This window comes from Podarcis muralis, chromosome 6 (assembly GCF_964188315.1).
Source record: "Podarcis muralis chromosome 6, rPodMur119.hap1.1, whole genome shotgun sequence".
In the NCBI taxonomy this organism is placed as follows: Eukaryota; Metazoa; Chordata; class Lepidosauria; order Squamata; family Lacertidae; genus Podarcis; species Podarcis muralis.
Genome location: NC_135660.1, coordinates 97151841 through 97168812, shown reverse-complemented (window position 1 = coordinate 97168812; position 16972 = coordinate 97151841). Strand labels below are relative to the sequence as shown.

The following is a 16972-nucleotide window of genomic DNA, read 5'->3' as shown; positions in this document are numbered from 1 at the left end:
ATCTCTATTCTTTAATGCACATCAGGATTTTCTGCCCTTATGATAAAGTTAGATTTATTCAAAACTCTTCTTGAAATTTAAGATATAATTTCAATTGCAATTTGAAAAGATTTGTCTCCTTTTCATATATATGTTGACACCAACATGAGCTGCTAATATCACACAAGTGCTATAGCTGTTAACAAGCTTCAAACTAGTATCCTTCTAAAATATAGAAGAAAATTCATTACAGTATTACCTCAGGTTACATATGCTTCAGGTTACAGACTCCACTAACCCAGAAATATTACTTCAGGTTAAGAACTTTGCTTTAGGATGAAAACAGAAATCGTGCAGCAGCGGCGCAGCGGCAGCAGGAGACCCCATTAGCTAAAGTGGTGCTTCAGGTTAAGAACAGTTTCAGGTTAACAACGGACCTCCAGAACGAATTAAGTACGTAACCAGGGGTACCGCTGTACTAAACTTGCATGAACAATTCCATTTCCACTGTGATTTCTAAATGATTTCCAGCTCATCTAAACCTACTAAATCTACTAAACTAAAGCCTGTAAGCTGGATATAGTTGTTGCTTCAAATAATGTATTGATGTCACGCTGCTGTCTATGGATGTTACTTAAGCAAATTATCAAATGACTTTAAATGTACAGCAACATTTATCATAGAGGTAGTTGCATCGTTGTGGTTATAGGTCCGTCAGCTGTTCAGTTAACAACTCTATTTTTGATGAGTTTGCAGCACAGCTTTTTTCAAGCTTCTCCATACCTAGTGGCAAGTCAGTAAGCCTTACATTACAGAAAATGACCTGATTATTTTCCCCAAACTCAATATTAGGCCATAATATTATAAATATTTATGCTTGCTCAACCACAGAACTTGCTGCTCAGTAGTTCTCATTCACAGAGCTATATATGTTCACATGCACAAATAGTTGCTTGCTTGCAGCCCTGGTCCTCAGTATTTGACATCTTGGGAGGTACTGGTCTATGGAAGCAGTAATGAGTTGGAAGAGGGCCAATAAACTGAAGCCATATCCTCAGAAGACAGAGGCACGGGTGGTTTCCCTGCCTGGAAATTGGGTGAATGGTAAAGCTAAAGGTAAAGAACCCCTGGTGACTATGGGGTTGTAGTGCTCATCTCACTTCAGGCCGAGGGAGCCACCATTTGTCCACAGACATGGTCAACATAACTAAACCTCTTCTGGTGCAATGGAACACCATTACAGAAACCAGAGAGGACAGAAACACTGTTTACCTTCCCACCGCAGTGGTACCTATTTATCTACTTGCACTGGTATGCTTTCAAACTGCTAGGTTAGCAGCAGCTGAGAAAGAGCAATGGCAGCTCACCCAATCATGCGGATTTGAACTGCCAACCTTCTGATCAGCAAGCCCAAGAGGCTGAGAGTCGCACTTACCCTCAAGTGTCAGATTCAGTGCTGAACTTGAGGCTCTGAACTTGCAAGGAGTGACTATTTCCACTGTGTATTAGGACTGTGTATTAGCTGTGGTTGTTCCCGGACCAAGATAGCCTGGCCACACCTCTTCCTATATCAACCAATTTGGACTCTGAGGTTGGCAGAGGTCACCCTTTTTGTTGTCAGCTGTTGCACGGCAAGTGGCAATACGGGATCAGTCCTTATCCATAATAAAAACCCCAACTAGAACTCTCTCCCTCAGTAGGCATAGAATGACCCAGCTTTGATGGAATTCAGGCATCAGGTTAAAATAAGGTTACCAGATTTTTTTCAATGAATCCGGGGACACTTTTCAACTTCAATGGATTTTGTATGGGGACTGATTTGTAAATCCGGGGACTGTCCCCAGGAAATGGGGATGTCTGGTAACCTTAGGTTAAAATCTATCTGTTCTCCCAGGAATTTAGTGAATGAAATCTAGACAATCTGAGGTCTTGAGATGTGTCAAACCACTGCTCTCATCAATGATGGTTTTAAAATTAACTTAGTTTTATATGTTTCTTGTTTCTTTGTATAACATATTGTTTTATAGTCCATTGGAAATGGCTCTGATTCTTTTGAAATGAAGTGCAGCCTACAAGGTTAATGAATAAATAACAACACAGCAGCAGAGCTTTGCATCCCACATTCAGAAGATCCTATGTTCAGTCTTCGGCATCTCCAGCTAAAAGGAACTAGTAACAGCTGATATGAAATACCTTTTCCTAAGTAGAAAATATTTATCTAAATGGACAAGTACATTCTGTCCTGGTACAAGGCAGCAGCTTCTTATGCTCCTAATCAAATGCATGGAGAAGCCATTCAAAGTGAGGAAGCTACTCTATCTGAAGTAAATCACTGGACTGGAGCGAGCAGGATGGAATATTCCAATCAAATAAGTCAGTAGAATGTGGTTGCACTAAAATCCTACTAACACTCATCCATAGCTACTCCAATATAGACTGGTTGGTGGAGTGCAGTCTTATGATCTAAAGTTAAATTATGCAGCATACTTTTGCCGTTTCAGAGTACTCTGAAAGCATTCTTTTGCAAGGTAAATTGCTTCTGCATTTGGACTTCTTTTATGAATTAGAAAGATAACATACGATTTCCCATCACTTAAGCATAATGTAACAGACATGGCATGGCAATTACCACAAATATTGAAAATCCTTCTGTACTAGAAAGTCTTGTGTATTATTTCCAATGATTTCGAATTAATTTCCAAGACCAGGATGTAAAGAAATACGCAACTGTTTCTCTGCCTAACAGGCAAGTTTTTCTTGAGCAGCAGAAGTACTTTACTGCATGACAAACCAGTTTTGAAACTTACAGGAGTTTGAAAACCAGTTCTTAACATAGAAAAAGAGCCTGCCTTTCAAAGAAGAGGAAGAAATTGACTGGGTGCCCATTTAGGCATGTCTAAATTAGCTTTTCAGATGATAAATCAAATAGTGCAAATTATTAATAAATAACAGGGCAAAGTGATTAGCCTAATATATAAAATTTGAAAGCTCTTACCCTTTGATATATTTCCTAATATGATCAGGTTAAAAGAAGCCCTCAATGCCCTAGTAAACCTTTTCTGTCTCTCTTTATCGTGTTCTGTATACTGCCTATGTTTTTGGTGTAATAAGAGAGAGAAGAACACTTGTAATATAGGATCCCAAGAAGAATGTGGGTTGGGGAAACTGTACATTATTAGCCAGCTCAGAAAGCGGTAGTGGGAAATCACAGTTTGGCTCCTTGGTGTTTATGCTGTTGGATCCCAAAGGTTCCATCTTGTCTCCCATAGCATCTATTTGAAGCTGCTGAGTAAGATTGTATGAAGATTTGGAGTATGCTGATGGCACCCAGCTCCTTTTTGTTGGGACTCAAGTGAGATAGTAGACATGCTGAAACAACATCTGAAAGCAGTAATGGATTTGATGAGGGCCAATAAAATGAAGTTTAGTCCAGGTGAGACATTGTAGATGTTTCACCTAACCAGGGGCATGATGTATAATCTATTCTGAATGAAGTTGCAAACCTTCTAAAATATTAGGTTCAATGCTTGGTGATTCACGTAAGGATGATACGTAAGTTGCAAACCCTTTATGAGCTAGCATGGTCACAGTGGCCCATGACCTGTTAACCTCCCAACTTGATTACTACAAAGTGTTATACATGGGGTTGCATTTGAAGAGTTACCAGAGTCCAGTTAGGCTGGGAATGAATAGAGAATGTAGTCAAGGGACCAAAAGGACTGCCATTTTCACAGATACCTGCCTGAGTCCCTCATTTATCATCAGAAGTCTACATTCAGGTCCACGCACCATCTGATGGCAGATGAATAGTGACTGGGAACAGGGTTTTCTCATTTGTAAAAGCTCATATATAGAATTCCTTCTCCAAAGAAGCTCACCTGACACCAGCTCTGAGTCTTCTCAGCTCCACTGCCCATACTTCCAACATGTTTTAGTATTATCTTTATAAATCTGCTGTATTTCTTGTTTTTATTGTAGCATAAGCTTTTGGGGACTAAAGTCCAATTCACCAGATGCTTGAAATTTAATCTTCAGTTGGCAGGTGTATATACATCTATAACTAGAGCAAAATATAATTAGCCACTTTTCTGATTTTTTTGTGTAACTGCATCTTCTCTATATCCCTAACTTCTTCACCAGTAACTTTGTGAGTGTGAGTTCTGTTTTTCATTTTTCACTTCATTCTTTAATTTGATGGTATCAGTCTATTGGGCATGTGTCTGTCTATAGCTTATAGCTGATAATTGCTTTGTTTATTCATTTTGAACATTTATTTTACAAATTAAGGAATATGAAATGGATTGGGGTGAATTTTATGTGCCAGCTAAATCACAGTATTCTAATTTTCAAACTACTGTGGATTTTATAGTGGGGATTTCAGCATTATGAGACACTGCGGTCTGTATTACTGAAGCAACAAAAGTAGGATATTACCACATTTCAAGGGCCCCATTCACCTTATTGTTCATCATGTTTTTCAAGAATAAACAAAATACTGCCAAGGTTCTGAAAACCCGTTTGTGGTACTTATATTACTCAAAATGATTCCCAGCTTTGATTTATTACACCTACACCAGAAAGGTCACCTTAGCACTTAGGCACCCTATCTTTCCTGATCACAGCCTTCCCAGCAGCCCTACGTTTTATAAAAAGCAGGAAGAGGTTAATTGCAAGCTCTTGGGCAGAGGACGGAGGGTGACAGGAGAAGCGGGGGCAGCTGCAGTTGTACATTAAAGTTTACAACTTTTGAATGGTCAGCAGAGTACAACATGGGCAGAGAACATCATTCCAAAATCTATTACTGCTTTGTTGGATGCAAAGTACTGATGGGTGAGCTCTCCCAAACTAGCTGTAGATCAACTAGGAGTTTTGTTATAATCTTATAATTTGTTATAATCTATAGTTCGGTTGGGGACGCGGGTGGCGCTGTGGGTAAAAGCCTCAGCGCCTAGGGCTTGCCGATCGAAAGGTCGGCGGTTCGAATCCCCGCAGCAGGGTGCGCTCCCGCTGCTCTGTCCCAGCGCCTGCCAACCTAGCAGTTCGAAAGCACCCCCGGGTGCAAGTAGATAAATAGGGACCGCTTACTGGCGGGAAGGTAAACGGCGTTTCCGTGTGCTGTGCTGGCATGCCAGATGCAGCTTGTCACGCTGGCCACGTGACCCGGAAGTGTCTGCGGACAAGCGCTGGCCCCCGGCCTCTTGAGTGAGATGGGCGCACAACCTGTCAAGACTGGCCCGTACGGGCAGGGGTACCTTTACCTTTTACTATAGTTCGGTTGAGAGATATTTTTCCTATCTATTAGTGATCATTGCTTTTAGTTTGTTATTGCTGATTTTAATGTTTTATTTCCTTGAGCTGTGTTGTATGGATTCTTCTACTTTGTGTGTTGCTTTGAGATTATTTTTGTAAAATGATCAATAAATAAAATAAGTAATAGTAACAACAACCAGTAATGAGCCAAGTTCTCCCCCCCCAAAAAAAAAAACTGAAGAAAAATTATTTTAAGTCAATGTAATCCATGGTTTGACAAAATGAACTTCCCCATCCCTGAAAGATCTCACTGCCCGCCCACCCAAGCAGCAAGATAATACAGGGTGAAGAGACTGGGAAGGCTTGTTGCTTCCCTTTTATCTTCATTTCCCAGGCAAGCTGTGCAGCCAATGGGGCAAATGTCCTTCAATTTTGTAGTGCAGCATTCTTCTGGTCAGTGCCCCACGCACATGAAGTGGGGAGGACAGAGTCAAACCTATCTCCTCTCTTCTGTCAATCACTGCTATTTTCCAGAGAAAGGGGAGAGGGTGTTTTGGGAAGTAGGGCTTGTAGTAAGAATTTTAGAGAGACAGCAAGGGTCTGACACAGATAGTAGAGGGAAGCTGGGAATTCTCTATGGCTTGGATTTTCTATTCTTTTAGCAATGGATAGACGAGATGACAACTATCACAATATATGAACGGTTTACTTTTAGACACAGATAAATACAATTCTATTTGGAATGCATTTTTTAAAATTATCATGTCATGTAAGTAATTTCACATTAGTTGGAATAACTGCATTACTTGTATACCTATATTTTGTATTGTGTCACTGTTTCAAATATTTTTTTTCTTTCCTTTCACTTCATTTTCTCACTGAAAACTCTCTCTCTCTCTCTCTCTCTCTCTCTCTCTCTCTCTCTCTCACACACACACACACACACACACACACACAAGCTGTGTAACACATGTTTAGATCTCTGAAAGAAAAGTAACAGTATATGTTAATGCCAAAGTCCAGCAATGGGGGGGGGGGGGTGCAAGTAGGGGGCAAGCTGCTTCCCCTCTGCCTTAGACCAGCCTGGTTTACCAGTGTTTACTCTTGGTCTGTGTGCACTACATTTCTGATCTGCTCTAGATTCCACAAAGACTTGTTCCTTCTTTTGTTGGTTTTAATTGCTGCAAGGAGCATCAGTTCTAGAACTGAGCCTAACCATTTTACATGGCTATGCTTTTGTATCCTTTCCTATGCTATGTGTGGAAATAAATAGTACAAATGATAAACTAACCTCAGCGAGACATATACACAAGCTCCTAACAGCAGTTTGTGCTCTGTTTTTCTGCAGATATTTTATTGAACAGATTTTAGTATTCTGTAAGAGCACTGGCAACCATATAAATGCTCACTTAACGCTTTCTCTTTCTCATTTCAACCTTTTAGAATACTGAAGTGAGTGATCCAGTAAAGACAGTGTAACTGTCTTAGATTGCATTTTAAGCATCTCATTGACAGTTCTGTGTTTAAACACTCGGGTGATGTCTGGGAAATTTACATTAACATTGAAAATGAATACACCTTACTAAATAACCTATAAAATGTTATATCTAAGCATCACTGAATAATAAAAGCTAGCAATTAAATTAAACATTAAAATATCAAATAAATACTACAACCCAGCACCAATATTAATAGGAAGGAAAAAGGTGGGTGTGGGTGTATACGCACACACACGGGAGAAAAATTGTCTTGGCTCAAAAATATACCTCCATTTTGAAACTAGACCAATTTACTTAAAAGAAGGTGTCACTGATTTCAATACAAGTTACTTCCAAGTACATGTGATGAGGATAACAGCTTTCCATATCCAATATTACATTTATAGTGGTCTGACAAGTCATTTTCTAAGAAAATTGACTAACGTATACTACCTTACTTGGTATAACCTCCACTGAACTCAATGGGACTTGCTTCTGACCAGTGATGTGGGTTTTCTAGAAAAAAATCAATTGGGATATTTTCTGGGGGGAAATCCCTGGGCAAATTCAGGCAAAGCTAAAAACATTGAAACTGCCATACTTGTTTAGTACTGCATTTGCAATCTGCCCCATTCGTTGTTACTAATGGACTTTTGAAACAGATTTTTTTTCAACAAAATAAAGCACTGGATAATTTACCTCTCCACATCACTGCTTCTGACTATAGACATGTAGAGGATTTTTAAGAGAGTAACTATGGGATGTACTACATGAGAAATCTTCTCTACAATCCTTATATGGAGGCCATTTACTGGTGCTGTTTCTGAAGTACACCACTAACCAACAGTTAATTACTATTAAAATAAATGCCATTTTATGATTATGGTATGGAAATGAGTACCTAAAGAAATGGCACTATCCAAAAGAGTTGAGAGGAGGATTTAGTCAAAAAATGAGAATAGGTAGAGAGATACTTCTGAGAAGTTGTGCATATTGCCTTTAAAAGCAAACAATACTTAGATTTTGAAATGCAGTAGATGCAGTAGATGGCAGGAGACAAGGCATGAAAGCCTGGGCCCACTGCTTTGCGACAAGTACCACCTGGTGGCAAATACCCCCTTTCAGGTGATTCAGAGAGTTGGGGTGGGGCAGCTGCAGGGACTCTTGCGTATTTCAACCCCCAACATTCTGGGTTCAGGCCTGATTATGGGACTGAATTGGCTTTGGCTGACCTGATGGATGGCCTTTATTAGGAGAAGGAAAGGAGGAGCGTGACGCTGTTGTCCTTACTCGATCTCCCAATGGTCTTTGATCCAATGTTACTCTCTTGAACAGTCTTGGTAAGATGGTTATTGGAGGCAAGGTTTTACAGTTCAGATCTTATATCAGTTTCACAGAACAGTATTAGATGATTGTTGCTCAATCTCCTGGCAGTTGTGCTGTGGGGTGCCATGGTCTGCCACCTTGTCAGTAATATGAAGCCATTAGGGGTTTGGGAGAAAGAGTCATCAGTAGAGTGATGCTATCTACCTCTAAGATGTGAATCAGGAGAGGTCATGCTTGCAAGCCATGTACCTGCTGCCTGGACTCAGTGGTGGGTTGGATGAGGACAAACAAACTACCTCTGAATGCTGACAAGACAGAGGTGTGCGGGTGGGCGGTTCCCAAGTCTGGGTTATTGCTCAGTTGTTCATAGTTTGCAGGTCCTCCATCTCTGTCCCTAGAGGCCCAGGTGACCTCAGTGGCTAGGAGTGCCTTTGACCAGCTTCAGCTGGTGAGACAGCTACAGCCATTTCTGGACCTGGATAATCAGACCGCTGCAGGTAACTAGATTACCTCAATGTGCTCTGTGTAGTTTTGCCCTTCAGTTTGGTTGAGAAGCAGCAGCTAGTGCAGAATTCAGCAGCTGAATTGCTCACTGGGGCAGACTTGTATCACCATGCTACACAAGTGCTGAAAGAATTGGACTTGCTACCAGTTCAACTGAGCTAAGTTCAATATTTTGTTTCTGGTGTACAAAGTCATACACGGCTTGGAACCAGGATACCTAAAGGACTTTCTCACCCCTTATATACCCAATCTATAGGATCTTATCAAGAGGTCAATACAGGAATCAGGCCTTTAGGGTGATGGCACCTACTCTTTGAAACTCCCTCCCATTAACTAACAGGCAGGTACCACCTCTGTTGCCTTTTGGTTCCTACTTAGGACCTTCCTTTTAAAACAATCCGTTTTAGTGTAGATATTCATCCCAGTCTGCATCTGTGTTGGATTTGAAATCGTTTTTAATATTTTGAACTGTATTTAATTTTCTGTATATATGGAATTGTTTTTAACTGCTGATGTTTTTACTGTGAAATTACTTTGAGCTATTTTATGGGAAGCCATTTATAAAAAGAATAAAATTAAGTAAATAGAGTTGGGCAACACTTGGAAGAATGCATGGAAACTTCTGGAAGAATGTAATAAGCAAACACAAAGAAAAGGGACACAACTATGAAAGAAGGACAGTTTGATAGGCATTAAAATATGAGAAAAGGATTTCTGAGGCTGGAGAAAATGGCAGAATATATTTGAATATGAGAGGAACCAAATCTAAGAAAGTAATAAAAAAAAGTAGTAAGGGGAGGGTTAAATAATGCAATCTGGGATGTAGCAAGAATATGTGGGAAAGGGTGAAAGCTCTTGCCATATGGTGTCAATTATTCCTTCAAACAAATTAGCAAGATCACAGACATAAAGAGAGCAGGAGAAGGAGGGAGGAAGAGGCACACGGGGTGGTTTATTGAAAACAAGAAATTCTTTCAAGGAATCTGGGTAAGTTTTTATATGCTTAGCGTAAATAAATTGTATACTAATTAAAACCCCGAGAACTATTTGTCTGATATTTAAAACCGTATCCCACTAAAAGAGCATGCACTCTCCAAAGAGGATACTACCAACAAGAAGGAAACAGCAAAAGCAGAGAGAAAAATTCTCTACTATAGAACCAGTATGAATTAAATCAACATGTTGTCACAAATGGCATTCCAGCTAAAACCGCAGAATTCATATATTGTACCACATACACCTTTTTGAGTATTTGAAGGCAAAGCACTCTTTATAAGTTTCTGCCAGGAACAGGAAAATCAAATGAGTAACTGAAAAGCTAACTTTAGGACTACGGTACTAAACAAGAAAGCTGGGGAACTGTTCTAATGTAACCTTTCGCACTAACAGAATCATTATGCATGCAAGAGAGGGCCAACAAGCAAGTGGAAACAGGGCAAAGGAAGAAAAAACATTTCCTCCGCCATTTCCCCCTGCTGCCAATATACCACCTTCCTTCAACTTTCTTTCCGCACCACTGGCTAAGAGGGGAGAGAAGGTGACTGACCTCAAAGCTAGTCAGCTAGGTGTGCTCTTTCCGTGTGGAGGACTCCCTAGTCCTGAATGGGGTAACTGTGCCCCTGAAGGACCAGGTGCACAGCCTGGGAGTCGTTTTGGACTCACAGCTGTCCATGGAGGCGCAGGTCAATTCTGCGTCCAGGGCAGCTGTCTACCAACTCCACCTGGTACGCAGGCTGAGACCCGACCTGCCTGCAGACTGTCTCACCAGAGTGGTGCATGCTCTGGTTATCTCCCGCTTGGACTACTGCAATGCGCTCTACGTGGGGCTACCTTTGAAGGTGACCCGGAAACTACAACTAAAGCCCTAAACGGCCTTGGTCCAGTATATCTAAAGGAGTGTCTCCACCCCCATCGTTCTGCCCGGACACTGAGGTCCAGCGCCGAGGGCCTTCTGGTGGCTCCCTCACTGCGAGAAGCCAAGTTACAGGGAACCAGGCAGAGGGCCTTCTCAGTAGTGGCGCCCGCCCTGTGGAACGCCCTCCCACCAGATGTCAAAGAGAAAAACAACTACCAGACTTTTAGAAGACATCTGAAGGCAGCCCTGTTTAGGGAAGCTTTTAAAGTTTAATAGACTATTGTATTTTAATATTCTGTTGGAAGCCTCCCAGAATGGCTGGGGAAACCCAGCCAGATGGGTGGGGTATAAATAATTTAGTAGTAGTAGTAGTAGTAGTAGTAGTAGTATTTGTACCGTGTCCATCTGACTGGGTTGCCCCAGACACTCTGGGTGGCTTCCAGCAAATATAAAAACATAGTAAAACATTAAACCTTAAAAAGCTTCCCTATATAGGGATGCCTTCAGATGTTTCCCAAATTTTATATAATTACTCATCTCCTAAACATCTGAACTTGGCTAAGAGCTCTGAGTAGATGACTGGCCTCCCATAGAGTCCTTCTGGCTGACAGTTCTTGTACTGCAATAGAATTAAAGCCACACCTTGGGTAGCGCATACTGCTAGAGATGCTTCTTCATAACAATTGGATTGGAAAATGGCCGTTACGATACTAATTTCACTCACCATCCATGATCTTTTAAGCAGTTGGGGCTGTACTCCCATTAACATGGATCAGTGAAAATGATTTCCCATCTGATTCCAATTAATCACCCCCAAAGGACTGCAATGGGGGGGGGGGGATAATGGGGAGGAGAGCAAAAATGGGGTTGGGCTATGATAACACATGCTCCCCCAATCCTAATTTCTCTCTTACATAAAACTCTGAGTTTGATTAGATGGTTACATGGATGGCTCTGCTTATCCTCTTGTCTACTTACTTACTTACTTACTTACTTACTCACTTCTTTCCCCCCCACATTTTCCCTGACAAGGACTCAAGTTGGCTTTCATGGGGGCAGTCCTCAGTTTTCCCAAAGAGGACTCCTTTATTTCTTTAACAAACTAGTATTTTTCTGCTTCCCTCGTCTGTGAGCCACTCTGTTTTATTGCCCTATTCTGCACAGTCCCACCATACTATATTATTTATTTATGTTAAAAAATTATATACCACCATCGCATGTATAATATCAAGGTGGTGTACAATCATTGAACTAAAACATAAAACACTAGAAGACCAGTACAAAATAACTCTGACAACGACTGGCTGGTAAAGAAAATTTAAACAGCTGCATAAACCTGTCAGCCTAAAAAGGATCTTCAAGAGACACCTGAAAGGCCATAGCAAGGATGCCTGTCAAATCTCTGTTAGAAGAGATGGGACTAATGACTCTAAATACTATGGGTGTGTGTGTGTGTGTGTTTAAAAGTAAACATTCTTGCTTGAATGGCTAGCTGAAACAATTTTCAGAAAAAGAATACTAGAAAACATAATTGTCCTGGTCAGCTCATAGAACTGTCTTGCACAGGACTGGATTAAATGGCCACGGAACAAAGGATCTGTGGCTGGAAACTGAACATCGGTAGGCTGAATTTCGATAGGGAGCAAGGAAATAGCCAAAGCCTTGCTCTTAATCAGGCTTCCTCAAACTCAGCTCTCCAGATGTTTTGACCTACAACTCCCATGATCCCTAGCTAGCAGGACCAGGGGTCAGGGGTGATGGGAATTGTAGTCTCAAAACATCTGGAGGGCCGAGTTTGAGGAAGCCTGCTCTCAATGGTTGCGCAACCCCACCCTGGTGATGTGATGAGGGGCCTAGCCACCCTCCCAGACAGAGAGTGGGACAAACTCCCTCCACTCGCAATAAGTGGTGAAACAGCATCTCCCGCTAGAGAATGGGGAAGAGCAAAGGTGTCCTTTTTACTTTCCTTCCTCCTAAAACATCCCCATATAGCACACCCACCCCCTCACTCCAGAGTACTCACTAAGCAAATCATTCTTCCCCTCCACCAACCAGTGTTAGAAACTCAGGTGTATAAGCTGAGTGCCAAATAGCTCCTTAAACCAAGGATACAGTCACCAAAACGGAATGTCTAGTTCCCCTTTGGGGGCAAGATGGCTCTGGACTGACTGTGATTGATTAAACATCTGGCTATTTCAAATGACAACCTTGAGCTAGGTTAAGAGCTCTGAGAACGTCAAGAAGAAAAGTCACTTGATCCAGGGACAGTCCAAATATATATTGGCCAATTCCTACCTCTTTTTCTTAATGGTGACTGCTCCTGCTCAGGCTGCACAGAAAAAACATTTTGGTTCCAGAAATTTATTCCCTATTGTGCAGATAAAAAATAACTGATAGAATTCTACAGGATGAGGTATTCGTGTCTGAAAACAGTCCAGATCCAATGATCCCGAGGCATGCACCTCCAGATGGTGGAGAGGTCAGGCATCATCCTGGCACCCAGGCATCTTCACTTGGTCGCAAGTGGTCAAAAGCCAGGTGCAAAATGTGCCTGGCTAATTTTGAACACTACTCCAAACCTCCGTTTCTTCCCTTCCTCAACTGACACCCTCACATTTTGTATCTCAACTTCTCTCAACCACACACTAAACTGAATGACACATAAGTTGCCAAACTTCTGATTCTTTTATATCTTTATTCACCCCTAGACAAAAGTCAAAGGTGCCCACAGAAAACAATGGGGGGTAAATCAGAATTTTAGTGTAGCTGTGACTCCCCAACAACAGGGAACAGCAAATGTAAATGGTATTCTTTGGTATTCATTGTGTACCTGGAAGTTCCTTCTTCAGGCAATGATATCTTACTCTATTTTTCCCTACGCTCTCAACTCTGGAAGCTCTAGGGAGTTGAATTTAACCTTTCTTTTCTTTTATATTTATTCATATTCCTTTACAAATGTATATACTCCAGCATTTCTAGAGGGTTCCCTGAGTATGTAGAAACACCTTCCTGATTTTGGTGTCCTCATTTTGTTTCAAACTAACAGGCACCCAACCACCCAGTTCACTACCAGAGAGAACAAGAAACACCCGTAACAAAATGTTGCAGTGTATTCTTGCATCCTAACAGGAGTATTCCTGTTCAGGGTTCCACACGGCCAATTCCATTCAAGCAGGCAAGTCTACTCTTCCCCTGACCTCCAGTTTTCTGTTTTTCTTTTCAACTGTCCCAGCAGCTGAAAGGAAGGAGGGATTGTCTTTTGCCTGGTATGTTAGCCCATTCTGATATTGTGTATGATAAGCCTGCTGCTCAATAAGTTTCAGAATTTCTTCACTACTTGAGTTTTGCGTTTGCTTTAGAGCGCCATAATAAAGAACTCCTTTTGCCTTTGCAAAACAGCATGTTCAGTTTTCATTGCACTGCTTTTGGGGTTCTTACACCCTTAGGATTTTAAGATTTTATTCTACAGTCTCTGTATCCTACAATCTTCAGGGTTTTCCAGACATGCCAATATGTTTCTCATTGGCCCTATTTTAGATCCATTCCCTGTTGGCACTCACCCACCGAATTTACTGTTAAAGGAAGAACTGTATTAAGCCCCATGTGCGAAAATGCCCTCAATGTTTAAGATGCCTAATGCACAGGGACACAACATGATATGAAACAGAAAACTGACTTTAAATTCTACACATCAGCACTGTTCAACACTGAAACACGGACTAAGTTGTTGCCTCGCTAAAGCAGTTTAAAGGAGCAGGGCATAATCTCTGATCACATTCAAACTACCCATCTGAATATTCCATCATAATGTGGATGCAGAAAGGATTTAAGACTCAAAATGCTTTCTGTATTGTTCGACCTGCTGCACCTCTCTAATACCATCTGCTGCAAAGCTTTCCATCATTAAAGCTGGTCACTGATATACATTCGCATATATACAAATTCACACATCATTATACCAGTTAGGCTAGCCTTCTAATGACAAGAGGCTCAACAGTTCTAAAAATATACACCACTCATCATTTTCTTGCTTTGCTTAAAATAAGTCTTAACTCATACCACTGCTTCAATCAGTTCATGACATATGAAGTCTATTGTGTTCATTCATACCAAAAAGAATTTTTTCATCCTACATGCTTACTTTAGGACCATTCATTTTAACGGGGTCTAAAAATATTCAACGCTATGTATGAATCTCAGTTTTCAGCCATTTTCCCTATTCTTTTGAGAGATAATTCAGGAAAATATCAGTCAAAGTGGAAATCCATGATTCATGGGAATAGTGGGGCAGCCACTTAGTGAAGCAAAACTAAAGCTTATACTTTAAACGCCTACTCCAAACAATACAGGAGTGCATGTAGATTACTGCTTGCTTGCTTGCCCAATGGAAGAGAATTTCAGTGAACAATGCCAACAGTTCCTACAAAAGGCATCTGCATCTCTAGCCAAGGCAGCAACTACATGCTCGTGCTTTGCTTTGTTTGGATTTCAGGACTGCAGTGCAGCTGAGCCACAAACAGAAAAATTATCAGCCTCTGGGGTAAATAAATGTTTGCCATGTTTGCAAGAGTTGTTATGCAAATCATCAAAGGTTCAACTGTTGAGTTGCATCAAAGTTTAAAAATTCAGGAAGCAAAAATTCATGACTTCAAACTGCTGCTTCTTATAGCTGAAGCACACAGTAATCTGATTTTGTCATTGTGCTGATGACAAAATTAATATTCATAATTCTCAGAAGCAGAGGTATGGTTTTATTCACTGGTTAAATGAAACTAGCTTTAGAAATTATTTGTAACGCTATACTCACCTAACCACTCATTGAATTTTTTAACTTCACTAGGCAGTCCCAGTTCAGTAAAATCACCAGCATGTATTAAAACATCACCATATGGCATTTGGATAGGATCTGTTCTGGAGTGAGTATCAGATACACAGACAAAACGTGTGTATCCTGGAGGCTTAGGAGCATCATGTGGAACAGGATCCACCCTATGTAAAAAATATTGAGGAATTATTACAAAATGTAATCACATGATTGTGTTTTTCACACATCTAGTTTGCAAATCCAATACACTCTCACCATGTATGACACAGCAATTCAGAATAGTCAAGCAGACAAGCAGTACATTTTTCAGAGTTTTCATAATTGTTGGACAAAATTGTTGTAAAAATAAATCATAAATGTTTATTACTTTATAGCTATTTTTTCCTTACTGCAAATGAATAAATACCTCTTCTTGAAGTTCAGTTAACATACCATTTAGAGAAAACCTTTAAATATATTTTTCAAATACATTTTTTTCAACTTTTCACAATAGTTAAATCAACAACTGGCGTTTCTGTAGTGATATTAATTTGGAGAGAGAACAGTTTACATGATCTGGATTGCAGATCTACAGATATTTTGAGTGTGTGCTGCAATCCTAATCCCACTCACCTATGAGTAAACCTGATTTAATTTAAGAGGTCTTACTTCTGAGTAGACATGGTTAGGATTACAGCCTAAATAACCAATTCTGTAATATTTACATTAACATAGATTATACATAACTGAAATGTCTGTAAGCTTTCAAGGAAAACCAGTCTAAAAAAGCTCAAGAAAAATAGCTGTTTAACAACAGGTACAGAGGTTAGGCCTGGGCGATATAGAGAAACTTTGCCTGAAGCTGGTTTAAAGATAAAATTGTGAGAGTGATTTCAGAATTTCCTATCAGGCAAAGTTTCATGAATCCCCAGTGCCATTCCCAGCCAGCACTGCGCACTTCAGTCAGGCCACTGGTGCTTGGCCACACCCTCCCTCCGCAGCCCAGCCACCAGCCTCGGGAACGGGGCTTGCCTGCCTGCTAGCCAGTGACTTCATTTTTCCCCCTGGCCATACAACCACTGGCAGGCTCTCCCCTCCCTTGGTTCCTCCTTGCACTGAGTAGAACGGTGGCTCCTGGTAGCCGCCGCTTGCACAGTGAGACCATCATTGGGGTGGTTCCGGGGAGACCGGTGGCTCCGTGGGGCCATGGCATGCAGCGCGCCAGCTGATGTGCTCCACCCCGGGTGGCACTGCCAGCCCGGCCTCACCAGGAAGAGGCAAAAGATGTGCAGCTCCGTGGCTGGCGATATATTACAATGTTAGAAAGCAGATATTGCCCAGTTCTAACAGAGATCATTTGAAACACAAACATAAAAATAGGGTATAAATGGAGTTGTGTCTACCAGCAGCTGATGAGGCAGTTTGCTGTTGGAAATCTTGCTTGCACTGCCACTGCAATACAATCTAGGGGCAGGTCACATCCTTACTGATAATTGTCAGGAGACAGCAGTGGAGGGTAGGGCTCAGTCAACAGCCTGGAAGCTTATTGCTGGCCCTTGCTGGTCAGGAACCTGCACCTGTGCCAGAGGACAGCGAGCTGTCAGCAGCCACATACCTGCATAATTCTGACAGAGCCACCAGCACTATCCACTGCCAGCTCCCAATGGCTACTGGAAAGGCATGCTTTCCTCTTTCTCTCAATTGCCCCATAGCAGTGCTTCACCAGCCATTTTTTGTTAAGTTTCATATGCACATGTTGCAATACATTATAAACAC

At 41.2% G+C, this 16972-nt stretch overlaps 1 protein-coding gene across 9 annotated transcripts in view; it reads right to left on the bottom strand.

Annotated features, from left to right (window-relative positions):
- Positions 1-16972, bottom strand: part of MPPED1 (metallophosphoesterase domain containing 1) — an 84166-nt gene that overhangs the window by 47129 nt on the left and 20065 nt on the right. For all 9 annotated transcript variants that reach the window (XR_013393327.1, XR_013393326.1, XM_028728727.2 and 6 more), the window contains exon 4: positions 15200-15381. Coding sequence is in view for 7 of the 9 variants with exons in the window: in XM_028728727.2 (XP_028584560.2) it covers positions 15200-15381 (182 nt within the window). In the remaining 2 variants the exon portion in view is untranslated. The remainder of the gene's footprint in view (positions 1-15199; positions 15382-16972) is intronic.